This window comes from Chrysochloris asiatica, unplaced genomic scaffold (genome assembly GCF_000296735.1).
Source record: "Chrysochloris asiatica unplaced genomic scaffold, ChrAsi1.0 scaffold00054, whole genome shotgun sequence".
In the NCBI taxonomy this organism is placed as follows: Eukaryota; Metazoa; Chordata; class Mammalia; order Afrosoricida; family Chrysochloridae; genus Chrysochloris; species Chrysochloris asiatica.
The window spans coordinates 7,864,802-7,890,138 of NW_006408572.1; the positions used below are offsets into that span (position 1 = coordinate 7,864,802).

The 25,337-nt window shown below is 55.0% G+C and overlaps 3 protein-coding genes across 3 annotated transcripts; 1 reads left to right on the top strand and 2 right to left on the bottom strand.

Annotated features, from left to right (window-relative positions):
• Nucleotides 1-1,462: 1,462 nt before the first annotated feature.
• On the top strand, nucleotides 1,463-5,667 carry CHRNE (cholinergic receptor, nicotinic, epsilon (muscle)). The gene is made up of 12 exons (XM_006863319.1): nucleotides 1,463-1,508; nucleotides 1,750-1,892; nucleotides 2,024-2,068; nucleotides 2,184-2,293; nucleotides 2,413-2,568; nucleotides 2,826-2,926; nucleotides 3,125-3,328; nucleotides 3,406-3,520; nucleotides 4,866-4,980; nucleotides 5,053-5,239; nucleotides 5,323-5,429; nucleotides 5,518-5,667. The coding sequence occupies exons 1-12, from the start codon at nucleotides 1,463-1,465 to the stop codon at nucleotides 5,665-5,667; spliced, it is 1,479 nt and encodes a 492-aa protein (XP_006863381.1).
• Nucleotides 3,708-4,656, bottom strand: LOC102827518 (chromosome unknown open reading frame, human C17orf107). Its single transcript, XM_006863443.1, has 4 exons — nucleotides 4,591-4,656; nucleotides 4,260-4,460; nucleotides 3,868-4,149; nucleotides 3,708-3,788 (listed from the first exon to the last, which is right to left on the bottom strand). The coding sequence occupies exons 1-4, from the start codon at nucleotides 4,654-4,656 to the stop codon at nucleotides 3,708-3,710; spliced, it is 630 nt and encodes a 209-aa protein (XP_006863505.1).
• Nucleotides 5,668-7,006: 1,339 nt separating the features above from the next.
• Nucleotides 7,007-24,477, bottom strand: MINK1 (misshapen-like kinase 1). The gene is made up of 33 exons (XM_006863485.1): nucleotides 24,469-24,477; nucleotides 22,292-22,357; nucleotides 20,633-20,689; nucleotides 20,418-20,543; nucleotides 18,225-18,335; nucleotides 17,793-17,883; nucleotides 17,126-17,256; nucleotides 16,822-16,876; nucleotides 16,627-16,705; nucleotides 16,267-16,442; nucleotides 15,881-15,950; nucleotides 15,395-15,605; nucleotides 13,665-13,781; nucleotides 12,761-12,988; nucleotides 12,480-12,653; nucleotides 11,896-12,156; nucleotides 11,381-11,466; nucleotides 11,121-11,231; nucleotides 10,854-10,990; nucleotides 10,607-10,695; nucleotides 10,402-10,425; nucleotides 10,107-10,270; nucleotides 9,828-9,930; nucleotides 9,604-9,741; nucleotides 9,389-9,497; nucleotides 8,968-9,135; nucleotides 8,714-8,857; nucleotides 8,372-8,506; nucleotides 8,128-8,228; nucleotides 7,897-8,046; nucleotides 7,656-7,815; nucleotides 7,406-7,545; nucleotides 7,007-7,090 (listed from the first exon to the last, which is right to left on the bottom strand). The coding sequence occupies exons 1-33, from the start codon at nucleotides 24,475-24,477 to the stop codon at nucleotides 7,007-7,009; spliced, it is 4,005 nt and encodes a 1,334-aa protein (XP_006863547.1).
• Between the last annotated feature and the right edge of the window lie 860 nt (nucleotides 24,478-25,337).

A 25,337-nucleotide genomic window follows, 5' to 3' on the forward strand; every position in this document is an offset into this window, starting at 1 on the left:
GAAGTTGTCAAGGACTTCATTCTTCTTGGATCAACTATCAACACTCATGGAAGCAGCAGTCAAGAAATCAAACGACATATTGCATTAGGCAAATCTGCTGTACAAGGCCTTTTTAAAGTATTGTCAGCTTGAGGACTAAGGTGCACCTGACCCAAGCCGTGGTATTTTCAATAACCTCATAGGCATGTGAAAGCTGGACAGTGAATAAGAAAGACCTTAGAAGAATTGATGCTTTTGAGTTATGGTGTTGGAGGAGAATATTGAAAGTGCCATGGGCCGCCAAAAGAACCAATAGATCTGTTTTGAAAGACGTGCAGCCAGAGTGCTCCTTGGAGGCCAAGATGGCCAAACTTCGTCTCTCATATTTCAGACATATTATCAGGAGGGACCAGTCTCTGGAGAAGGATCTCATGTTTGGTAAGGTGGAGGGTCAGAGAAAAAGAGGAAGACCCCCAAAGAGATGGATTGGCCAAGTGGCAGCATCGAAGGACTCAAGCGTGGCAACAGTAGTGAGGTTGGCCCAGGATCGGGCAGTGTTTTGTTCTGCTGTGCATAACGTTGCTATGAGTTAATACTGACTTGATGGCACCTAAAAATAACAACAATCTTTACGGCACATAACAACAACAATAATCTTTACAGGTTGGAATCAACTTGACAGCACTTAACACCAAATCTTTACTACGGAAACAGACTGCCATGTCTTTCTCCCTTGGAGCAGCTAGTGGGTTCCAACCACCAACCTTTCAGAAGTGTTTAACCACTGTGACATCAGGCTTCCTTGCTGCTCACCACCAGGTCTTTATGAGAGACTTGGAAGGAGCCTGGGGTGGATGTGGCAGTCTGCTTTTGTAAACCTTGTAGCCTTGGAAACTCTTATGGGGCGGTTCTATAGGATTGCTAGTTGGAATTACCTCCACAGCATAGAGTTTGGGTGAGGTTTTGATGGGAGACTTTGCTCTTTTCTGGCAGGAACTGCATTAATGCAACCTCGGCAAGGTTTTGTGAAGTGATAATGTGTGTTCCACCTAAGGGGTGCTTCATGTCCCCAGATGTGTGCACCAATTAGAATTGCCTCCACACAGGGCCACTTACTCAAAGGACACCAGTGCATGTTGAAAGCAGAGTCCTTCCCACATCCCCTACTTCCAGCTTGCACCCTCACCAGGTGCCCACTGCTTTGGGTAGCATTGCATCATTCTGGTTGGTCTTAAGAAGTTCAGGCCTGTGACTGGGGAGCTGGCTGAAAATCAGACAAAGGATGCTGGGATAGGAGGTGGGGGAGGCGGAACATAGGGTAGGGCAGCTGCCTCTGGAAGCAGCCAAGAAAGATGTCCCTGGCTGCAGCAGGGCTGAGAAGAGTATTAGGTGACAGTCCCCTAAGGCAGCCCGGAACTAACACCCTTCTCCCCCCACACACAGCTTGCAAAGCTCAGAATAACCCTGAGTACCAGACTGCAGGATGGCAGGGGCTCTGCTCTGTGGCCTGCTCCTCTTGGGGCTCCTAGGTATGGGGGAATCAGGAGAGGCGGGAAGCATTTGGACAGACAGGGAGATTTAAGAAATTTAAAAACAAGAGCAAAGACAGCCACCAAGACAGGAATGATATAAGGTTGTTCAGGTGACTGACAAATACAAACTTGAGGATAGAGACCGAAAAAGCAGAGACAAGAGCAGACTCAGGGGACAGAGAGGAGAGGCCCTCTGGCCTCTTCATCTCATATCCCTTCTTCCGGATCCCATCCCCAGGCAGTGGTGACGGGAAGAATGAAGAGTTGAAACTTTATCAACATCTCTTCCACAACTATGACCCACAACGACGACCAGTGAAGGGGCCAGAGGACACTGTTACCATCACCCTCAAGGTCACCCTGACCAACCTCATCTCATTGGTAAGAAAACCCCCAGTCCTATCTGGGCCCCAAATCCTACTTCTTGTTCCAATGTTTTTTTGTCCCAAAGCTCACCCATCACCCCAGTGCCCTGAAATCTTACTCTAGTCAACCCAATTTCTTGTCTGCAGAATGAGAAAGAGGAGACCCTCACTTCCAGCGTCTGGATTGGAATCGTGAGTCAAAGCTGGGGAACAGTATGGGGTCTTGTCCAAGGGCCTCTTGCTCTTAATTCCTTTCTGGCATGGGGTGGGACTCAGGGCAGACCTCCTTCCATCCCCCACCGTTTAGGATTGGCATGATTACCGACTCAACTACAGTAAGAATGACTTTGGGGGAATAGAAGCATTGCGAGTCCCTTCAGAACTCGTGTGGCTACCAGAAATTGTGCTGGAAAACAAGTGAGGACTGGAGAGGAACTGAGGCCTGGGGGCTGCGTTGGACCTAATCAGGGCAGGAGCAGCTTGGAGGAGGAGTGTAGCCCGACCTATGCAAATAGCTCGATTATTCGGTTCCACAGTATTGATGGCCAGTTTGGTGTGGCCTATGACGCTAATGTGCTGATCCTCGAGGGTGGCCTTGTGAGCTGGTTGCCCCCAGCCATCTACCGCAGCACCTGCGCCGTGGAGGTCACCTATTTCCCCTTCGACTGGCAGAACTGCTCCCTCATTTTCCGGTGGGAAGAGTTACTAAGGGGACTGGAAGTTGTGGGTAGGAAAGGGGTGGGGGGAGGGCGGAACCAGAGTGGAAAAGTTGTATCACTGGGGTGGGACCACCTGAGCAGGGTGGAAACTGAGCCAAGGAGATGGAGCCTGGATAAAGGGGTGGAGCCATATGGGGGCAGGCTCCAAGCTTTCAACTCCCAGTGTCCTGCTGAGGCAAAGGCCCAGGTCTGAGCTTCCAGAGAGTGGGGTTCAGACTCTGGCTCCACAGCTCTCAGACGTACAATGCCCAAGAGGTGGAGTTCATCTTTGCTAAGGACCTTGCTGGCGAGACCATCAACAAGATTGATATCGACACTGCGGCCTATACTGGTGAAGCCCTCTTTCCGATGGGGTCTGGGGAGTGGGACTGCCCCAGACCATCAATACTGGGGGAGAGACTCTGGCAACGGGGCTTTAGCCTAGTCAGACAGCTGCATCCTCCTCTTCCTCAACTCGGGTCAGGTGTAGGGCTGGCGAGCAGGGCAGGGTGCCCGTCTCCCAGAGTGAGCTGACCACCTTCCTCTGTAGAAAACGGCGAGTGGGCCATCGACTTCTGCCCAGGGGTGATCCGCCGCTACGACGACGGAGCCTCAGCGGACCACCCGGGAGACACCGACGTCTTCTACACGCTCATCATTCGCCGGAAGCCACTTTTCTATGTCATCAATATTATCGTGCCCTGTGTGCTCATTTCGGGCTTAGTGTTGCTCGCCTACTTCCTGCCGGCTCAGGGTAAGGAGTCACTCCAACGCCAAGCCCTGGGCAGCGCCTAGAGAACAAGGCCCACTCTCATCGGGTGTCCCCTCCAGCCGGTGGCCAGAAATGCACTGTCTCCATCAACGTCCTGCTTGCCCAAACCGTCTTCCTGTTCCTAATTGCCCAGAAAATCCCAGAGACTTCTTTGAGCGTGCCGCTGCTGGGCAGGTATGAGTGCAGACCTAGCGCTGGCAGTGACCACATGGGGCGTGACCAGTGCGAAGGGCGGAGCCAAACTGGCACGGGGTGGAGCCAGGAGGGTGCAGTTCCGGAAGAGATCGAGCAATAATCAAAGGGCTCTGGGAGCTTTGGCAGTCTGGTTCTCTCCCGGGCTTTATTTGCACACTGGCTGGGACTAGGACAGGCGCTCGGTCTCCCGGCCCGAGTCCTCTGCGCTGCTGTTGCTGGACGCCACCTTGAGGTCTTCTGAGTATGCCTGTTGAGAGACGGTTCAGCTCAGTGCGTCTCCATCCACGCCGCCTCGGGTGCCCAACCCATCCCCATCGCGCCCTCACCCGTTCCTCAGGGTATCCGAGACCCAGGTGGCGTCCCCATTGCTGCAGGAATGAGGCAGATCCCTGCAGACCCCGTCCAGACAGGCATAGCCATGCCCCCTGGAGGAGGAGTCGAGTGCTTGCGCCAGCTGCAGCCCTCGCTTGTCGAACCCCCTGTCCTGCGGCCTGGGCCACCCGGGCCAGCACTCGACCCGGATCTCCCGCATCTGAAGTTGGGCCCGGGCTGTCGTCGTTGTCGTCACCTACTCGCTGCGCCTCCCGCTGCAGCCACAGGGCTGAGATCTGCGGTGGGGGTGCCGGAGTTAGTAGGGATGCAGAGGTGCCTGCGCTCTGCCGCCCTACTCCCCTCCTTCTGCGCCCCCCCACCCCGTTTCATTCCCTCAGCATCCCACCTCTAACAAGGTGACACTGAAATTTAGGCAGCTGGCCGTGGCTTCTTTTAACACCAGCCCCAGGGTGGGTTCCGGGGCCGGCGGCTTCTCAGGCTCTCGGGGCTCCAGGGACTTCTGCTCCCCGAATCTCTGCTCCAGATATTCATGGGCCGCCGTCAGAGCGAGTTCCAGGGAAGAAAGAAGCGGGGGCTGGAGGGCCACCTGGAGGAGCACAGGGACAGTGGAATCATTGGGTCCTAGGGCAGGGCCCACGGAGGGGGAGGGTCTCCGGAGACCTACTCAGAGGGTCTCGGAGTGTCGCCCCTATGTGAAGCAATTGGCGTAGCCTCACCTCGGTGGAGCTGTGGAAGTGGTAGACCCACAGCAGGGTATCCAGGGAGCTGGGGGTCCCCTTCATGGTTGCCTCAGGTGGGAGGTGGAGAAGGGCTAGGGGAGGCGTCTGGCTCCCTCTAGGGGTCTTAACTCCACCCTCTGCGTTGAGAAGGGTGTTTGTGAGGTCAAAGGGCAAGTTGAATTTTCTGTGGCCCTGGGAGAGTGGTGAGGTTGTGACGTCAGATGAGTTGGGGACTGGGGACGCTGTGACGTCATGCACCGCGGGCTCTTCAGGTACCTAATTTTCGTCATGGTGGTTGCCACGCTCATTGTCATGAATTGCGTCATCGTGCTCAACGTGTCGTTGCGGACGCCCACCACTCACGCCGTATCCCCGCGGCTGCGCCACGTAAGCTCCCAGCGGTAGGCCCCGGGATGGGAGGCGCGGCTGGGCTCTCATCAAAGGCCTGCCCTAAACTAGGTTTTGTTGGAACTGCTGCCGCGACTGCTGGGCTCGGGGCCACCCTCTGAACCTCCTCTGGCCACCTTGCCCCCAAGGCGGGCGTCCTCGGTGGGTATCCTGCTCCGTGCGGAGGAGCTGATTCTAAAAAAGCCACGGAGCGAGCTAGTGTTTGAGGGGCAGCGGCACCGGCACGGAGCCTGGGCCGGTGAGTGAAGCTGTGGCCTGGGTAGCAAGGAAAGGCGCTTGCAACAGGGATGTGCTAATAACGCGTTCTGGTATCCCCACCAGCTGCGCTCTGCCAAAGCCTGGGCGCCGCCGCCCCCGAGGTCCGCTGCTGTGTGGACGCTGTGAACTTCGTGGCAGAAAGCACGCGAGACCAGGAGGCCACTAACGAGGTGGGGCACTGTAGATGCCCCCACTTCCGGTACCGCTGGCTCATGCAGCACCCCTTTATGACTCTGCTTGTGTCCACCCTTTTCTCAGGAGTTGTCCGATTGGGTGCGCATGGGGAAGGCCCTGGACAATATCTGCTTCTGGGCGGCACTGGTGCTCTTCGGAGTGGGCTCCGGCCTCATCTTCCTCGGGGGCTTTCTCAACCAGGTGCCCAAACTTCCTTTCCCCTCTTGCATGTAGACCTGAGCCGTGGGGGGCGTCATGCTGCCTTCAACCTTCCTACTCATCTCCAGGAAGAACTAGCTTTTGAAAAAAACAAGTTGCCACCACTGCTGCTGTATTATCCATCCCCCACTGCTGATAATAAACCTGTCTTTTGTGAATTTTCCAGAAGGGCTGTTCATGCTGTGTGTGTAAATCAGGCCTCTGTGCAGGGTCAGTAGGAGGGCAGTCCCCTAAAAATGCAAAGCTCACCCTCAGTTCAGACTTGGTGACTTCCCAACTTTCCTCAGACCCAGCCCCTCACCCTGTAAGCATGCATCTTGGACACTTGGCTAGGCTCTTTCCTTCTCCTGAGCTCAGGGCTTACACACAAGCCAGCTGGCCCTTGAAGCCCTAGCCCTCATTGACCTGGCTCTCCGTGCTCCCTCAGTCATTTTTTTAGGTTGTCTTGGCCCAGCACCACTCACCCACTCCCACTGACACAAAACTCAGGGCAGATTCTATCCACCCTACCCCCTAATTTCCAACACCGCTGGTTCTCCCCAGCTAGTATCAGAACACGAAAGACAACAAAATAAAACGGGGCTGGAAATGGTGGGAGCTGGTTGAATTGTCTTTATTAACAAACGGGATATCCAAGGCCACTACATTGAGAAGTGGGGCAGGGAATGGGCTACTTGCTGCTCACACTATATACAGATGCAAGCAAGGAGGTCTGGGGGTGAGAGCTCCCTGCTCCCTCCCGCCACCAGGGAAGGACAGAGGCTATAGAAGAGATAGGGGAAGGTGGAAAGGAGGGAATGTTTTGGTGGGGGTTCCCCCCCTCCATTCCCTGGGGCTTGGGGTAAGGGAATCATTAAAGTGCTTTCAGAGAATGAGGAAATGGTCCCTGCCTCTGCCTGGAGTGGCTGGTGACCCCCCCTAAAACCTAGGGCCCAGTGACCCCCCCCAGGGTCTGGTACATTCAAGGGGGGAGCCGGCTCCCCTGACGTGCAAATGAAGGGGCCCAGGGCCCTGCCCAGTCAGCAGCAGTAGGAAGGGGTGTGCCCAAGCACTCTCCTGTCCAGTGGAGGAAAGGAAGCAGGGCTGGGCCCCACTCAATGCCTGGTAAGGGGAAGCTGTACCTTTCCCCAGAAGTTGGGGACAGGAACAGTTTGTGGGAGAGAATATGTTGGGGGAAGAGGATGGTCACGTGATCACAAAAGCATCAGGGATCAGAGGTCACGTTCCCAGCAGGCTCCAGTGAATCAAACCAGTAAAAGCAAAAGCCCAGGGAGGGAAAAGAGGGGCGGCCGGGGAAGTCTGGCTGTTGAAGGGAGAGCTGGGAACAGTAGGGGCAGCCCCAGCCCAAGGCCCATCACCAGTTCATGATGCAGTTACGGTTCAGAGTCATGAAGTAAACTTGGCTGCTGCCCCCAGAGCGAACTGAGGCAAAAAATACCTGGGGTGGGGTAGAAAAAGAGGTCACCAGGGGCTGGACTGGGGTGGGGTATCTCAAGTAACTGGGAGAGTGTGGCTGTGTGTGTCTCAGAGTGCCCCCTAGCCTCACTGAAAGGCAGACAGGTTTGGGGAGGAGGGGTGCCCAGGGCCCCAGTGGAGTGGAGGGATCTGGAGAGTTCTGAGTCTGGAGGACAGAGGAGGGCAGGCTGTGGCCCCTGCTGGGCTGCGCTCCCAGAAGACTCAACAGAGACATCACAGCCATCCCCATGCCCAAGTCTGCCCACAGACCTCTCAGAGTAGGGGCCCGGCCTCCCACCTTGTCATTCCGCTCACACAGGAACTTGAGCCTCTGGGCTCGTTTGTGCATGAAAACCCCGTCCAGGTGGCCAGTCTCCACTGAGCGGATTTCAATGGCTTTCTCACCCCAGCCCATTATCTGGTTGGAGCAAATGTAGGCTGGGGAAAGAACATAGTTGAGGGTGAGGGGGATAGTCCAGCCCCACTGGCAGGCCACACTCTTGGGCTAGTTGGGGGCATGTGGCTCAGAGGGCAGACACCTCACTCACCCACAGAGGTGGGCATCTCTCCCCACTGCAGCACCACGTCCTTGATGATGCGCCCGTATGTGTTGACATACACGCCCTCATCCTCATAGCACAGTAGCATCTCCATGCCATCAGTGTTGGGGAGGAAGATGATGGCATGGGGTGTGATCTGGCTCTGGATCTGGGGAGGAGAGGGCATGCTGGAGTGCCTGGGTCTAGTGCTAGAGCGAGTGGTGCCACATGCCCCTACGGCCACACCTACATGTACAGGAATGTAGATGTCATAGCTGTTCCCCGAGTCAACATCCACCGCGTGGAAGCCAGCACTGGAGCCGTAGATGACCTTGAGCCGCTGTCCCTCCTCTACTGTCAGGTCAACCAGCAGAGGGCGGTGTGGGAGGTCAGCAAAGGACTGTGGGGAAAATAAGGGCTCAGACTGCACACAGGTGGGAGGCATACCCGGAGCAGTGTTGGGGGCTGAGGCCGGGGTTACCTTGAAGGCCATGAATTTGTGGTAAGGTTTGGGGGCCCAGGCATACACCTCTACAGAGCTCTTCAGGGCAATGACCAGGAACTTGATACGTTCGTATTTCACTGAAGCAGAAAGAAGAGGGATACAGATGACCCCTCAGTCTGTCCCTACTCCCCGCCTCCCCATCCCAGGTCCCCAAGTCTCTAGCCTCAAGGCTTTCTTAATCTACAAGCAATGTGCCCCACCCACTTAGTCCCACCCTCACCAACACGGTAGTGCCCGCAGCCCTCCATGTCCCCCACAGTGGTCCATCCCTGCTTCTTCTCCACTTCCGGGTCATTGTGCAGAATCTTGTTCCGGAGCCACGACAGGTAATACACCCGCAGTTTGTTCCTTTTCCCTGAGGTAGACACGCACACTTTCTTCCTCACTGAGGTCCAGCTTCTGCCCCCCACCACCCTTTGTCTGCTGACCCCAACAAGGACAAAAGAGAATGGTCCACCTCTGGGCTTCCTTGCCCTCCCCCCAAGGCTGAAGGAGGTGATAGAGAACAAGGAGCTGGGGCCCCCTCCCCACTGACTCCCCACCTCGTGCTCCACACACAGACCTGAGATGGTGATGAGCAAGTTGAGTCCTTCTAGCACATCCATTTGCTGGAAGCGCCGCCGCCCAATGAGCCCGTACACCTTGCCCTGCCCGCTGCGGTCCAGCAACATCAGCCCATTCTCCGTGCCCACCAGCAGGTTGACCCCTGCAATAGCAGCCCTTGGGCAGATCAGAGGCAGAGCCAGGCCCTCACCTGACTGGGAGCACAGGAGGCACACCAGAGCCCCTAGTTTGCCTCCCAGGCCTTTGGCTTACCCCAAAGGGCCGCGCAGAGAATCTCGGAATTGAATCGCTTCTTATACTTCCGAATTTCAGGGGTCTCACTGTGAGCCCGGGTGTTGGTGGGATTCACGTTGACCACAGAGCCCTTCCTCACATCATACTGCAGCTGATCGAGCCGGCTTCCCTCTCCACTGACGAGGGCTGCCAAGGAGAAGAGAGGCAGCTGAGCAGTGGAACTCTCAGCCCCGTCCCCCGAAGACAAGGAAAAGACTGAAGAACAGAGGAGGTGTACAGAGGATTGGATAGAACACTGAACTTCAAGTCCAAGTTCTGCCATTCATTAGCTTTGAACTTTTGACCAGGTCCCTCCCAAGCCTCCCCTGCCTCTGTGGCAGGGCCCAGGCAAAGGCCCAGACCAGGGGGTTGTGATGGGGCTTTGTGCCTCTGCCCTCACCTGTGATGGGGATGGTGTCCCCATTGCCTCCAGGCTGGTAGATCCCAAGGTCCACAAACATGGTGAAGGAGCTCTTGCCGGGAGCCTTGACCAGCCCACGAGACTGGTACTAGAGGGGAGGCAGCAGTCAGGCATACAGGCAGACCCCAGCCACCATTCCCAGACACCCTGCCCACTGCCAGTCTCCCCTAGGACCGGCCTCCACACCTACTTACATCGCTGCCCCCCTCCTTGGAGGGTGGGCTCTGGCCTTTGCTGTTCTCGGTGGGTGAGTGGCTGGGCTGAACCACGTCAGGCAGGTTTGTGTAGCCATTGCTGTCGGCGTGCAGTAGGCTTCGCTCCTCTTCTGGGGTCTAAAAGAAAAGTGGACTGGTCAGTCAATGTTGGGGGCGATGGGGGCAGAGTGGGCACCGGGGAAGAGAGGGAAAAACCCACTCACACGCTGAACCACCATGGTTCCTCCCCCGAATGGGGTCTGGGTCCCGGTTATCTCCTCAACATCATGGACCACCATGGTGCTGACACTGTCTGTGTCCCCATCGCTGCTGCGGGAAAGGAAGGTCACAAAGCCACACAAGGCCCACAGGACCGGGCTGCTTGGTAGGGATAGCCCACCCACACACCCAGCTCTGCAGAAGGGTGGACCAGCTGGTCAGCACGTGCCCCTCAGATCACCAGCCCCTCCTCTCCCCTGAGCTTCTGCTGCACCCACACATACCGGGCCCCAGGGGTGTCCCTGCTCCCTTCTGAAGGCTCGCCATCGCCTTCCTCTTCCTCATCCTCACTGCTCTCCACCTCCTCACTGGACGACGAGTAGTCCATGGCCTTCTTGGGAGGCCGGGGGAACTCTTCCAGGGTCCGCTCCTTCAGCAGCACAAAGTCCTGCTGGGGAGGGGACAGTTGAGGGGAGGAGAGGAGAAGGGCTCAGGGGGGGGTGGTGCCACAGGACCAAGGAGCAGCCAGGGTGGGCAACAGGAGAGGGTTTAGCAAGCTGCACTGCCCCTGGCACTAACCTCGCCAATTGCTCGTTTATAGCTCTGGGAAGAGCCACAGGGGGAAAGGCAGCCAGCCAGAGGCAGGAGAGAGGTTGAGAGAGAGGTTAGTAATGCTTGCGCGGGCCAGTCCTTCCCTATCCCAGATGAACATGCGCCTGCTCCTGACACCCAGGCTCCACTCTCTGCCCCTTAATGGCGAACCACGCCTGCCCAGAGGACTCACTGCAGGCCGGCCGGGCCGGGAGCGGTGGTCGTCGGGCTTGGCTTTGCTCCCAGGAGAGAGCACTGGGGAGCTGTCCAGTTTGGAAGAAGCTAGGAGAGTCGGGGGAGAGGAGAGTCACTGACACTTGGAAGGGGGGTGGGCCCTAAGAGGCCCAGTGGCCCTGAGCCCCAGCGCAGTGCCGCATTCTGTGTCCACCCATTTCTTCACCTCTGCCCCCGAGAGGACCCTGTCCAGTGCCCAACACAACTGCCCAGCCGGGCTTGCTCACCAGGGCCCACACGGTTCCGCTCCAGTGAGCCGGCCTGGGGGAGGTGCCCATGTGAGGCTGGGAGGATGCTGTCCGAGCGCTCCCAGCCAGGGTCGCTCCTCCGGAGGTCAGGGTTACTATGGGGGCAGAGTCAGGGTCAGGGGGAGCCCTGTCCAAGTGCTGAGCTGCACCATACAGAGAACCATATACCCAGGGAAAAGCAGTGGCAGAAGTGAGGGTGGGCGTGAGTGGAAACAACTCTGTTACCTACAGGCGTTGGGCGGGCCAGGGGGTTGAGCAGAGGGCCCTGGAGGCTTGGGGGCCCCCCGCTCGGCCCGCCTTTGCAGGTAGATTTGCCAGGCGGAGTTGCTGCGAGGTCTGTGGAGGGAGCACAGGGGGGCCGGGGGAGGGGGGCAGGGGGCTGAGGTGACTGGGTTGGGGCTTCCCACCCCTAAGCGGGCAACCTGGTGAGCTCCCCGACACCCTCCCACTCCCTAGGCGGCCACCCAAGCACACCCAGGGGTTACCTAGCACGGACAGCCTGTGCTGGCCGGGAAACCCCGGCCCCACTGGTGTTGAGGGCAGTGGCAATGGAGGAGGTCCTCTGAGGCACCTGAGGGGACAGAAGAAAGCCAAGTCAGCGTGCTTGGGCCTGGCCCTGTGCTGAGCACTTTATAAACACTTCACCCTCACAGACAGGTGCTTTCCCCTGGTCCTATGAGTAAGCACACTGAAGTCCAGACAAGTTTGCTACGTTAACCAAGTCTATGAAACTGGAAAATGGCAGAGCTGGGGTCCTAGTCCAGAACAACGGCTCTTTGCGGCTCCCCAAACACCCTGGGCATTTTCCCCACCCCACCCCAACCCCATCATGAGGGTCAGCACACACCCAACACTAGCTAGACTGCTGACCCTCCAGAATGGAGTCATAGCAGATGCCTTCTCGTTCCCTTCCTTCTCCATCCCAAGCTCCATTCCACTTTGCTGCCTCCATAACCTCCTGTTAGTTAGCCTTTCCCTGGTTCCACAGGATTGTCCTCACCTTGGGTGGGGCCTCATTATCTGGCCGGACCCAGGCTGGGGGATTGGGGCTGGGGCCAGGCCCTTCAGATGTGGGGTCAGAGTTCTGGCGGATGACGGCTCCTCGGGCACTGGGCGTGGCAGTGGGTGTAGGGATGGCAGGGTCTGGGTCGTGGGAGGCAGGGAAGGCAGCCAGGTTTCGGGTGGGCTGGTCCTGCAGGGACTGGGATCGGGGTACAGGTGCTGCGTATGGCTTCAGTGGGACCCGGTGTGCCACCAGGCTCTGCAGGGAGAGACCAGGGAGGTTGGGCAGCCCACTCTGTGGCAGACCCCCACTCAGAGTTGGGGCTTGGGCTGGGGGAAGGAGCAACGCCTTCTGGCTGCCAAAGATCCAGCCCAGAATAAGGGGCTCCTGGAGCCCGAGAATAGGTTAGGTCTAGGAAGAAGCATATGTTGCAGCAAGCGAGGACCTGCCTCTTCCACGCACCCAAAAACCCATGGCTCCGGCTAAGAGCTGAGTGTAGTAAGCACAGGTGTGTACCTGTGCCCTGGGGAGGACAGGGCTCCTGTGTCTGGGCATTAAGACCAGAATGGGGAGAGACTCACCTTGTGAGGTCCTTCCTGGGGCTCCACCGGCCTCTGCATAGGAGGAGTTTGGGAAAGGGGGCCTGGGGGCCCAGGGGAGGCCTGGGGGCTGGACAGCTCAGGCCCTGTGCTGCTTGGCTTGGTCTTGGCCAAGGGAGAGTTCTGTTGCTTGTTCATCCTTGTTCTCTCTTCCACCTACGATACGAAAGGATGTCAGGCGGTCAGCACCTGCCCAGCGGCCTGGCCTACAGTCCATGCAGTGAGACTGGCAGGGTGGAGTGTTAGGAGCGGGCTGCGAGTACCTCTCGGGCCCAGGCTGGTTTGTCAGCAGGATTGATGCCCCGGCCATAATGGTACAGAGGTTTCCGGTCTCCAGGCAGGATCTGCTGCTGCTGCTGCTGCTGCTGTTTCTGAAGCTGCTGTTGCTGCTGCTGCTGCTGCAGGGACTTGAGGTAGGCATGTTCCTGCTGCAGCTGCCGCTGGAGCCGTTCCGACTGCCGCTGCTCCTCCAACTGCTTGCGCTTGTATTCCTGGTGCCAAGGGTAGGGAGAGAGGGCTCAGCAGGGTGGGGCCTGGAACGTAGAGCAGGCATGCCCTTGCTTTTCTCCGACTGCCTGAGTCTGGGCGAATCCCTTCCCCTGACGTGTTCCCATCCCTGCCAGCAGAGGCGCTCTGGAGAGCATCTTCCCCAGGAAGCTGAGGGACCCCGTTACCAGCAGCAGAGCCTGTTCCTGGAGCAGCTGTTGCTGAAGGATCTCGAGCTGCCGCTGCTCCTCCTCTAGCCTGTGACGGATATATTCCTGGGGGTGGGGTGGGGGGCAAAGGGCAGGGAAAGAGGAAGAGGCAGAGGAGGGGCAGCGGCGGCCAAGAAGTTGGAGGAAGAGAGAGGGGTCAGCAGGGTTGAGGATGAGGAGGGGATGAGCCCGGAGAGGGCAGTGCAGCACACGTTAGGAAATGAGGAGGAAGTCAGGGTGGAGGAGCCATGAGGGAAGATGTGGGGAGGAGTCGGGAGGGGTTCAGAGATGGGGAATGAAGGAACAGAGACAGGAGGAGGGCAGGGACCCAGGGTTGGGGGTTGAAGGGTAGGAGAAAACAGAGAGAAAGAGTGAAGCTGGAAAAGATAGGAATCTCGGGGTAAGGAGAGAAGGGCAAGGGTGTTGGGGAGCAGGGGGGCATGTGCCGTGTGTGTGCTGGGGGGGAGTGTACCTGCTCCCGCTCTGCCTGCCGCCTCTCCTCCTCCCGCCGCAGGGCCTGCATGTCCTCCAGCCTCCGCTGCTGCTCTTTCTCCTGAAGCTTCCGCTGCTCCCGCTCCCGCCGCTGTTGCTGTGGGGAGACATACACTTGTAAAGACATTTCCAGATCCTAAGACAGCACAGGACGAGAAAGAGCACACCATGGACAGTGATGGTGGGTCTCCTTTCCCACTAAGGATGGTGGGGAGAGAGAACAGCTTCAGTTTTGTATGAAAGAACCTATCCCTACACCACTGCTTTAGCTATGGGGGTCCCTGGATGGCACAAAACAACTAAGTGCTCAGCTGTGAACTAAAAAGTTGGTCAACTGAGTCAAACCTGAGGTGCATCGGAAGAAGAACCTGGCGATTAACTTCTAAAAAAAAAATCAGCCATTGAATACCTTATGAAACAGTTCCATGGGGCACCATAAATCAGAATCAATTTCATAGCACTCTTTTTTTTTTTTAAAGGAAGCTCTGTGAATGGAATTGAGAGAAGTCCTTGGAATGGGCTGAGTTGGAAATAATTCCCTCTACCGTAGTGACTACAAATCAGGCTGCCAATCTCAAGGCCAGCAGCAGCTCGAAACTACCAACGGTTCCCTGGGAGAAAGACGAGGCTTTCTGCTCCCGTCAAGATTTACAGCCTCGGAAACCCTGTGCAGGGTCACTATGAGTCGGAACCAACTCCACGGTACTTACCACCACCAACAACAAAACCCACGCCCCCATCAAACAAAGTAAGAATCAACAATAAGGTCCACAACAGCTTCCTCACTGCCTAAGTGAACGTTGGCCTGGAAGACCACACAGAATGGGCTGTAGTGATGGCCTTTGGGCACAAGAGGGCACCAAGTGACTGTGCCCAGAAAAGCATTTCCCACTGCCAACCATCAAGTTGATTCCCAGTGACTGCGCTATAAGAAAACCTAGAGAGGGACTTGGCCGGCTCTTTGGCAAACATCAGTAGTTCAGTTTGCACTTTATTTGCAAAATCCTTCTGACCAAAGAGTCCATTAGAAGTAAAACAAAAGCATGTTAAACCCTTTTCGCATTCCTACAATGGAGGTTCATATGGGTCTTCTCCAGGATATGATCATTACACTGCCATCAGAAAGTTAACCACTACATCTATTTAATGCGGTTATTTAAAAATAACACTCTCTATTCATTGAAAAAGGAGCTCTGGTAGCACAGTGGTTACAAATCGGGCTGCTAACCTCAAGGTCAGCTATTCCAAACTACCAGTGGTTCTGCAGGAGAAAGATGAGGCTTTGTGCTCCCGTTAAGATTTACAGCCTCAGAAACCCTATACAGGGTCGCTATGAGTCGGAACCAACTCCATAGCACATAACCACCATCACCATGCATTGAAAAGAATTCCCTTTCACCCACTTCAAATCAGACCAAGCTGACAAGACTACTTTACAGCAAACTTTAGCCAAAATAACCAAAAGGAGGCTCTCTGAAGAACCTTTCAGAACCGACAGCTCAGGTGCCCTAAAGAATGAGTAGCCTCCCTGGCTACCCAGGTGTGAGCTAGTGGAGCTGGGTTAGCCCTCAGCAGCGGGGAGGGCTTTCAGGAGCGGTTCTGATATGAATGGATGCAGATGGCACAGCTCTCCCCCCATGAGGGAGGGCAGCGGGACCAATGTACCTATGGCCTCTAATAAAACCCTGAAAGGGGCAGGTGGAGTCCCACCTCCTCAACGCGCCTGCGCTCCTCCTTCTGCTCCTCTATGCGCCGCTGCCGCTGGTGTAGGAGGTGCTGGATATGGGCCTCAGGGTCTCGCTGCTGCTGTTGTTGCAGCTGCTGCTGCTGCTTTAAAGCCTCTGAGTTGCTTTTATTCTCCTGCTGGAGCCGCAGAAACTCTCGGCGTAGAGTCGACTCTCCAGGCACATTCATGATGGAGCTGGGTCAGGGTGGCACAAGGGAGCTTTGGAGTCAAGACTTGCTGGGGAGTCCGCTGAACCAGACAGTCTGTTCACGGTCACAGCCCAGTCCTTGATTTGTCATCTCCACTGCCCAGCCTTTGGTCCTGTCCTCCTTTCATATCCCAGTCCCTCTCCCATCTCCTTGTTCAGTCACATCATTTCTCCTTAGCACTTAGAGGCTCAGTTTAAAAGGGTCTCCTTGTGCCCCCACCCCAGATAGAGTGTCTCCTCCTCTTTCACCCACCAAGCCTACCTTGGCTCTCCTTCCTCTCCATGGCTGTCATCTTCCTCTTCGCTGCCACTGTACTCATATTCTGTCTCCTCTGCAGAGGGGAGATCACTGCTGGGTCTAAGTGCCCCAGCCCCCACCCTGGACTAGGGAGACCTTGGTTAGGATAATCAATACCGTGGTTGGCCTGGGTCCCCGCCCACCTCCTTAGACCCATGGGATGACAGTGGGTGGGGGGTGGCGGGCTGTGTGTGCATTGACACACAGCTGCAGGTGCTCCTAGGAAGGATGACCTTCATTTGGAAAGTTGACTTGAAAACCTCTCTGCAGTTGGCAGTTTGGGAAAAGCTCCTTCAGGAAGAGTGGGGGCAGGAGGACAGGGAAGCCCCGCACCCACCATGCCCACTGACCCTTCTCGCCCCGCTTCTTCCGGGATCGGTCAATGTGGTCCTTGAGCTGGATGCGGACCTGCCGCTCCGTGGGCTGGTCCCGGATGAAGGGGAACTTTAGCAGCTGCTCTGTGGGTGGGCGGCTCAGGTAGGTCTTGATGAGACATGTCTCAATGAAGTCGATGAACTTCTTAGACCTGGGAACAGGGTCCCAACAGAAGGGGTGACACAGGAGGAAGAGCACAGATCCAAAAGCCCCTTGAGCACCCTCCTGCCAACACCAGGCCCCAGGCCTGCTGGCTGCAGCACCACCCGCTCCTAGAGTGCACACCCAGGGAAGGTGGGTGTGCTGTTCAGAGCCCTTCCCTCCCAGTGACCTACCATTTCTTAGACTTGAGCCTGGGCGGAGGGTTCCGGGGGATGAGGAAGAGGGCTCGCATGGGGTGCATGTCACACAGAGCTAGGGCACAGAATAGACCCTTACTCTCTCTGGATCTCTTCTCAACATGATCCCTGATCCTGTGTGCCGCCTCCCTCACTCCCTCCCATCACAGCACTGGCAGACTTGGCACTTACGGGGGGCTCCCTCTGCCATCTCAATGGCTGTGATTCCTAGAGACCAAATGTCACTCTGCAGAGGGAAGAGACACAGGGGCGGTGAGCAGTCCTGACAACTCTGCCTCATTACCGTTCTCCGCTTCCCAAGCCTGGCCTCTGCAAGGCCACTTCTGCTCTCCTCCACTCACCTACTCTCCGTGACCCAACTGCCCACTGCCAACATGTCAGCAGACCTCCACTGCGGTCCTGCTCAAGCCCACAGTGCTCTCAATCATGCCCACCTCATCCCCTACTCCCAGGCACCCTACTCCCCACTTCATACCCTATAATCATAGGTGGCATCGGGGTTCTCATCACAGGCAATGACCTCTGGCGCCATCCAATAAGGGGTCCCGATGAAAGTGTTCCGCCTGCCCACAGTACGGTCCAGCTGGGCACTCACCCCAAAATCCACTGTGAAGACATCAGGGAGGGGTCAGAATGGAGTCAGGCCTGCGCCCTGGCCTTGCAGCCCTGTATGCAAGTACCCTGTGGAGCGGGGTCCTTGCTCTGCCCCAGATCTGGGGAAGTCAGGCCTAGTCCTCCTGCACCGCAGGGAAAACAAGGTGAAAGGACCAAGGAACAGCGTCCCGGCAGGGCAGGAGGGGTCACAATATCCCATCTCCCCAGAGGGACCTGCACAGCACCTGATACTTAATGTTGTTGTTGTTGTTAAGTACCATTGAGTCGGTTTCAACCCACAGCGACCCTGTATAGGGTTTCCAAGGAGCAGCTGGTGAGTTTGAACTGCTGACCTTGCAGTTCACAGCGCATTACCTTAATAGGCAGCAGGTAAGAAGCTTCTCAAGTGATTTTCAGCAGGAGGTAGCACATCCCAGGGGAGGAGATGGGAAAGGGGAGGGAGCAAGCCTCCCAGGATACAGGGAACTGGACTTGAGCCACCAGTCCTGGGGGTGAGGGCCCCTCTGCCTTCGAAGGAATCAGCGCACCTAGTTTGACCTCAGCATTCTCGGTCAGCAGCACGTTCTGCCCTTTGATGTCTCGATGGATCACCTTGTGGGCATGGAGATGGGCCAGACCCTGGTGTAGGAGAACGGGAGGATTAGCTGTGGTGTCTGAGGGGGTGGGAAGGACCAGGAGGGGTGAAGGCCAGAAGCCTGAGCACAGGCTGGACTTTTCTGGGGAGCTTCCTCAGAGGGATGACTCCCTGTGGGTGCCTTGGAGTTTCGGGGTTCCAGGTGACCAGGCTTGTCTCCTCCAGCAGCCGGAGAGTTTCCCCGCCTCTGCCATCAGGCTAGCTGTTCCCTAAGAGGACTGAGTCCCACCGTCTCCCCAGTGCTAGGGGTCTATGTCCAGCCAAGGCCGCACAGCCCAGTGCCCAGCACGAGTGTCAGGGAGGAGGAGGGGAGGCGTCAGCTCACCCTGAGGATCTCCCTGCAGATATAGGCGATGCAGTCCTCCTTCAGGGCATTCCCTTTGGTAGTCTTCACCAGGTCAGTCACTGAGCCTGCACCACAGAACTCCATCACCAGCTGGGGTCCCCCCGGAAGGCATGAGAAGGAAAAGCATTAGTCAGACCTGGCCTCTCCCCCTGCCAGAGCCCCTGGGAGAGGGTCAAAGGCCGTGGGGCTAGAACCAATGTGGACAGCTAGAGAGCAGAGGCCACCCATTCTCCTGGGATTAGGAGAGAAGGACATGGCAGATTGGGGCTGTGGAAAACCGCCTGAGTCTAGAGCAGAAGTCAAACCTCAGACAGTACAGACCCAAGTATGTGGTAGGTGTAGGCTTCTTGGGGAAGGGCCCGATGCTTCATCAGGTTCTCATCTCCAAGTGGTTGAGAATGGCTGCTCTCAAGCAGGGATTAGCAACCTGTGCCCTGTGCCTGTTTTGTACAGCCAGTGAGGTGAGAATGGTTTTAACTTGTTAAGCATCGGTTCTGGCTCACAGTCACCCTGTATAGATATTCCAAAGAGCGGCTGGTGAGTTTGAGCTGCCAGCCTTGTGGTTCAAACCGACATTGTGGTCCTGTGCTTATCCTACAGCACCACACCAGGAAAATAAATCAAAAGATGACTATTTCGTGACACATGACAATTTAGTGAAATTCAAATTTTAGTCTTCTAAATCAAGTTTTTTGGGGGGACACGGCCACACTTTTACATGCTGGCTACGGCAGTTTTCATGGTATAAGGGTAGAAACAAGCAGTAGCAACGGAAATTGTATAGTTAATAAAGCCAAAGATATTTACTGTTTGGCCCTTTACAGAAAAAAGCACGGCAATTCTTGATCCAGAAGCAAGAAAGGTTCTCGGAATCTGCCGTTCTCCAGTACTGCTAGAGACAAAAACAGCACATGGGGTCTACCCAGATTGCTGCCAGAGGGAACCTGGGAAGACTTGTGACAGACCAGACTCCCAACAAGGAGGCAGTGAGAGGTGAGTTCCCATCTATACCTCCAGGAAGAACCCCTGAGACTTAGAGGCAGGGCTCAGAGGAGAAGCCAGCGAGAACCACTCCCCATTCCCACCCCCAATCAGTATGCCGGTCCAGGAGCCATCACTAGACATTTCCTAAAAGTCACATCCATACAGGAAATGGTTGGTTGGGATGCATATATTTGCATATGCAATAAAAGTGATTTGCATATACCAAGCCTGGGCCAGTGTTTCCGTTCTGCAACAGAGCCGTAGGTGAAGGTGAGGATTGTACCAGTCATCCAGAAGAGGGCGCCTGGTCTTCAGAGCCGAGCTTCTAATTCCTCAATGATCTCCCCCTACACACACACACACACACACACACACACGCACACACACACGCACACGCACACGCACACGCACGCACGCGGCAGGTATACCTGAGGTGTTACTATGCGTGCGTGTGCATGTTTGTGGATGTGTGTGTGCCCCATAAAACGAAATGCCTTGGAGGCAGGGACATAGTTCACAGTCTATGTAGTTCCTGACATTGCTCAGTAAGTGCTTGCTGTCTGGCTAACTGCTGGGGGAGAGACTCCTCAGGCGCTGCCCCGCTCCCCACTGCTCTCTCCTCAAGGTGTGGCTAGAAGAATCAGTTGGCACAGTGCCCAAGCAAGGGAGGAGGAATGGTGTTTAGGAAAGTTCTAGGCCAAGAGAGAATTTGGGGGTGGCATAAAAGAGCCACACCAGGGTCTGGTTAGAAGAGTCATCCAGAGGAGCTTGTGCCCTGTCCTGCTGCCTCCCACACATCTGCTGGTTCTGTTGCTTTCCCAGAAGCTGTGACCAGAGACAGGAGTACTGATGGACTAACCTTCCAGGGGTCTCTTCTAATCCTTCCCAGTCTTACACTGCTATTCCTTCAGTGCTTACCAGACAGTATGAGTACTGGTTATGGCAAAAGTTGGGGTAACACCAGCACCCCTGTCACCTAAAGCACTCAGAGGATGAGGCGCTGAGCTGGGTGTATGAGACTGGCGTGTAGGGCTCCGGGTGAGTCACAAGTGTCTGTGGATTCAGAGACAGGACAGTGTCTCTGGACAGAGGGAGGGGTGACCAGAAGAGACTCCAGGTGCTGACATTGAGTCTGGAGACAGGCAGTGTGGAAGGGAGGGGCGGGCAAACAGGAGAGGACATGCTCACCCAGAGCTGGTCGTCATTTCCAGGGGGACTCTTCTTGATGAAGGCCCCATAGTAGGTGGCAATGTTACGGTGGTGAGAATACTTTTTCAACATGTTGATTTCCTGTTTGATCTCTTCTTCCTCATCCTAGGTGAATGGGAGAAGGGGAGCCCTGAGATCCCCCTACTCCCCTCTTCAGGGTTTCAACCCTGCTTCCACCCAGACTTCCTCCTTACCTCTGTGACGTCCATGACCTTGATGGCAGCCAGCTGCCCGGTCTTGACGTGCCGACCCTGTCAGACACAAAGCTGGACATGGAGGGACCTGGCCTAGGCTCAGGGAGCAGAACCGCAAGTGGGCTGACTTGTATTGTCTTCTGCCTTATCAAGGCCCCTCATCATGGCCAGACACCTCAACTTATGTGTGGGGCACAGGGGGGCAGCAGAGGGAGAGTGCTCCAAAGTCCTTAGGACTAACAGGAGAAGCACCTAGACTGGACACTATTGTAGTATGCACCAGAAACGCCACCTCCCCCACCCCAGGCCCATTATAAAAACAAGAGTGAGTGAGAAACACAGTCCAGCCTTTCTGGCATGAACTTTCAACTATTTGAAAGTTGGAGCAAGAAGGAGAGATACTTCTACCATCCTAAAATGGAAGTTGGTGGGAGCTGGCTGGAGAGAGGCGTGCCTCTCTTGTATTTTCTATACAAGACAAGATGCCTTGGTGCTTTCCTGATGCACTTCCTTCTAGACAGGAGGCCTCCCCCCATATCCAATATAATCCCCAGGTTTGTGGTTGTTCGTGACAGATTACAGACAGAGCTGAAATTTCAGAGATGTTGGGGAAACACACCCAGAGCACTGAATGACATGTGCCAATGCCTCCGTCATCAGTCCTAAGGGGGAAAAAGTTCTCTCTTCCAAAGTGTGCTCCCCTCCTGCATTCCCCTTCTCCTCTAGGACAGCCCAAGGCATCCTGGGGAGGGGCAAGGTTGGGAGACAGCCCCTTGTGGGGATGGACATAGGCACTGCCAGCCCATGGGTTATTTTTATCCTCCGCAGCCATTCAAGACCCCAAGCCCAAAGCTACTATTTCCATGGCAACGACTAGGCAGTGATGGGGGGAAGAGCTTACAAGGAGAGAAGGGTAAGAAGAAGGCAGGTGGTCCTGGTGACCAGAGGTGCAGAGGAGACTTGGGAAAGTAACAAGGAGACTCAGCAACGGGGGTGCACTCGACGGGGGTCTCCAGCTCCAGGGAGCTTCACCTGAAACACCCCCTCCCTGCTGCAGCTGCCTCTCCCAACCAAGTGTGACCACTGAGCAGGCCACTTGAGGGGCTGGCCAGCCCAGTGGCTTTGCCATTTCTGTGAGGAATAGGAGCCTCCATAGTAAAAGGCTGACCTCTGGTTCCAGCTCTGCTGCAGACCAGCTGTGGGGGCCCATGAAAGCCACTTCCTTCTACAGAGGGTCACCCACTGGATACCTCCATCGCCAAGCTGTGGGTCTCTTTGTGATCTTGGGAGGAGTTCACACACACCTGTGGCCCTATTACTGACATAGGGTCCCACTTCCGTTCCACTCCTGCTCCCAGATCTCGGCTACACACAGCTTTTCCATCCCACAGCCCACCCAGCGCCAGCCTATTCCTGCTCACCCAGGACCACTTCTAAATACTCCACTTCATGCTGCTGCTCCCTTTCCGCATGACTTCTGTTCTCTTCTCCCCTCTCTTCCATGTCCTCTGTCCTTTCCCAGAGATCCTGGCTCTTGAAATTGCTGTGACCCAGTCCCCTGTCCCCCCAAATCTCCAGACCTAGCACCTATTCCTGTCACCTCTTTTGAAAGGAGCCAAAGGAGGTGGAGGTCACACTTCTGCATCATTCAAGTCTCACCTTGTACACCTGTCCATAGGTTCCATTGCCAACCACCTCCACCAGCTCAAAGATTCCAGCAGGGTCCTAGGGGAAGGGAAGGAAATAGAAGAAGATGTTAGGACTTTTAAGACAGGATTATGCAGCACAAGGGAAAGTGCAGGAAAGTGATTCAATCAGGACAATGAGCGAAAACACACATATTTCTAGGGGGCTTGCAGCGGGAAGCTGGTGAGCAGCTTACAGAGTTCTTGTGAGGAGCAAGTTGGAGGCAAGTGAGAGAAAATGGAAGTCAGGGCCTCAGCAGCTTTTCAGAGACACATTCCCTACCTCAGACCAGGGATGAGATCTGTGACATGGTCTGGAAAATGGGATGCCAGAGGACACCTAACCTACCTCTAGGGATGGTGTAAATTGTAAATGAGGTAACGCCTATAAAATGCTGAAGACAATGCCCTGGCACAGAGTATGTGCTCAATAAAAGTGAACTATCATTGTTACTGCTTTAGTTTTTAACAGCAGGAGTGAGGAAAGCTAGTAGGGAGCAGGGCTTTGAGAAGGACCATCCTTTTATCCCTCTTCCCCTTCCCAGTCCTCCTGAGTCAGAGAGCCTCCGAGATGGGGATCTAGGGGCAGCAGAAGGGGCCTCCAGGGAGGGAGGGAACAGGTGACAGTGAGAAAGGGCTGCAGGAGTAGCAGGCTGGGAAGGGAGAACTTTCCGTCCCTAATTGCCTGAGTCAAGCAGTGCCAGGGGGAGAAGGCCCCAGGGGCTTGAACAAAGCCTCCAAACAGGCTCATCCTCCTGCTGGGCCAAGAGCAGGCAGGCCTGGCTGGGGAGCAACACAGCTGCTGCGGGGAGGCCACCCACACCCCCTGGCAGAATCTTTTATTTATTTATTTTCTCTTTTTATTTTCTTTATTATTGTGAACTGAGTGGAGGTTTACAGGCAAGATCAGCAGTTTTACATTCAACAAATCAAATGCTTTGTTTCATCTCAATGACTGCAATCCCTTCCATCGCTTCCTCCCTGTGGTTATCCAAGTATAAATATCCTCTTTTAAACTCTTATATATTTGTGGGAGATACAATACATATAGATCCTTCCATACTCATTCAGCCTGTGTCTCTGTCCATGTATCTGCACACAGTACACTCATTGTTGCTCCAAGTTTGTGTATATATTCACTATTTCCCTCTGTCCCCTTTAGCCCTTGCCTACCTCCCTGTGTCTTCACCTGTCTTCATCAGTCTTCTGCCAACCTCCCTCTTCTAGTATATTGCCCTCCCCATCACCCGAGCTAACATGTGTCTACCTTCTAGTCGGTGAATGATTTCTTTCTTTCTTTGAAAGAGGGAGAAGTTGGGCAGTGGAGACACAGCCGGGCACTGTTTCTACCGTTTCTGCACAACAGCTCTGGGATTTCACAGGGCAGGCCTCCCGGCCACGTGCAGGACTGTGAAGGGAAGCCAAGAGCAGGGCTCCCACTTAGGAGGTGGACTTTCCAGGTAACACTTGGGCCCCTGTGCTGAAGATCCTAGACATATATCATCTAAAACACTCTTATCCTGACTCTGAAAACCAATGTAGGATTTTTGGAAATAAACCTTCACCCACTGCAGTAGGGCTATGGGAGATGACTTGGGCATGTTGGGAAGTGAGGAGACACCAGGCTCAAGGCTTTTGAAGACCATCCTTGATGAATACAGTCTTTGTCCTTTTACTCTGAGACGGGAACAAGAAACAGACTCCTGGCTCCCTGAACTTCCCCATCAGAACAAGCCACAATGAACTGTATGTAACTGTGTATTGACTATAAATTCCTTGAGGAAATGGATTGAGTCCTTCTTGCCCATCAGAGTATGCCCAGGGGCTGGCACATAGCAGCCTAAAGGGATATTTCTGGTCCTAGCTGGAATCCCCAAAGAGGGCCTGCCTCCTCCTCTTCCTGTTCCAAGGAAAATATCATAGAAAGTGACGAGGGTTCCTGCCATGTGCTCTGATGGGGATGGGATTGACCAGATGAAGAGCCACTTGGTTCTATGTCCAACTGTTTAGCTTCAGCTGAAGCGATTAAGAAGTTTTAACAGTCTAAACAACAGCAGGTCTCATAGGAAAGCGAAGTTGGCGCTGTCATGGGGGAGGCTAATGAGTAGTTTGTCTGAACCTGAGAGTTGTAAGGAACCTGGAAGAAGTTACCTCGTCCATCTGCGTTCCTAGACTGAGCTGACGGAGATACTCAACACAGTTCCCTCAAGATTTCCTCCAAAATAGAGCCCATCGATTCTGGAGCCTCTTAACATTATTGCAAAGTCCTTCCTTACATCTAACTTTAGTTCTTCCTGAGAGGGAGGAACACAAGAAAAGGGGGGATATGATCATAAATTTTTGGAAGTCCCTAATCTTATGGCACTGTGGGTTAATGCCCCAGACTGCAAAGCCGTTTGAACTGCAAAGTCGGTGGTTCAAGCTCACCAGCTGCTCCTTGGAAACCCTATACAGGGTTCCTATGGGTCAGAATCAACTCGACGGCATTTAACAACAATCTACACAGGAGTCCTAGTGTGGTGCTTTGGGTTAATGCACTGGACAGTAAGGTCGGTGTGAAGCCCAAGGTCAGTGGTTCAAGCTCACCAGTCACTCCTCGGAAACTCTATGCAGCATCGTTATGAGTTGGAACCGACTCAAGGCACGTAACAACAATAACATCAATCTCCGAAAGAAAATACCATGGGTGGAAGACTCAGATTGATCTATCACCATCAAATCAGCACAAAACTACTTTATTTTGTGACAGATCAAAGAACCAACTCTGAGGACTGATACACTGGGCTCAAGGCTTCAAGTCTGTCTCCTATCTATACGATAGGAAAGGGCTACTCTGAGAATTAAGTGGAAACAACAAATGTGTTACATTGGCCTTCAGAACACCTAACATTCTCCACAGAAGATCCTCAAGGGGTCCACTCCCTCGCCTGTTACTCACAGCCACCACCTCCTCTGCATCACAATTACTCAGTCCTGTTGGTGTCCCTCTTCAAGATGGCTAACGTGTCTCCCCGTCTCAG

What these genes read in the sequence shown, in the direction of transcription:
- LOC102827518 (XM_006863443.1), bottom strand. Translation starts at nt 4,656, where the DNA reads ATGAAGGGGACCCCCAGCTCCCTGGATACCCTGCTGTGGGTCTACCAC. An exon ending in ACTTCCACAGCTCCACCGAG is followed by an intron (nt 4,461 to 4,590) that starts GTGAGGCTACGC and finishes GTGCTCCTCCAG; the next exon opens with GTGGCCCTCCAGCCCCCGCT. An exon ending in TCGGATACCCTGAGGAACGG is followed by an intron (nt 3,789 to 3,867) that starts GTGAGGGCGCGA and finishes GTCTCTCAACAG; the next exon opens with GCATACTCAGAAGACCTCAA.
- CHRNE (XM_006863319.1), top strand. Translation starts at nt 1,463, where the DNA reads ATGGCAGGGGCTCTGCTCTGTGGCCTGCTCCTCTTGGGGCTCCTAG. An exon ending in GCTCCTCTTGGGGCTCCTAG is followed by an intron (nt 1,509 to 1,749) that starts GTATGGGGGAAT and finishes TCCCATCCCCAG; the next exon opens with GCAGTGGTGACGGGAAGAAT. An exon ending in AGCGTGCCGCTGCTGGGCAG is followed by an intron (nt 3,521 to 4,865) that starts GTATGAGTGCAG and finishes CGGGCTCTTCAG; the next exon opens with GTACCTAATTTTCGTCATGG.
- MINK1 (XM_006863485.1), bottom strand. An exon ending in ACAAATTCATGGCCTTCAAG is followed by an intron (nt 8,047 to 8,127) that starts GTAACCCCGGCC and finishes TTTTCCCCACAG; the next exon opens with TCCTTTGCTGACCTCCCACA. An exon ending in AGAGATGCCCACCTCTGTGG is followed by an intron (nt 7,546 to 7,655) that starts GTGAGTGAGGTG and finishes TTCTTTCCCCAG; the next exon opens with CCTACATTTGCTCCAACCAG.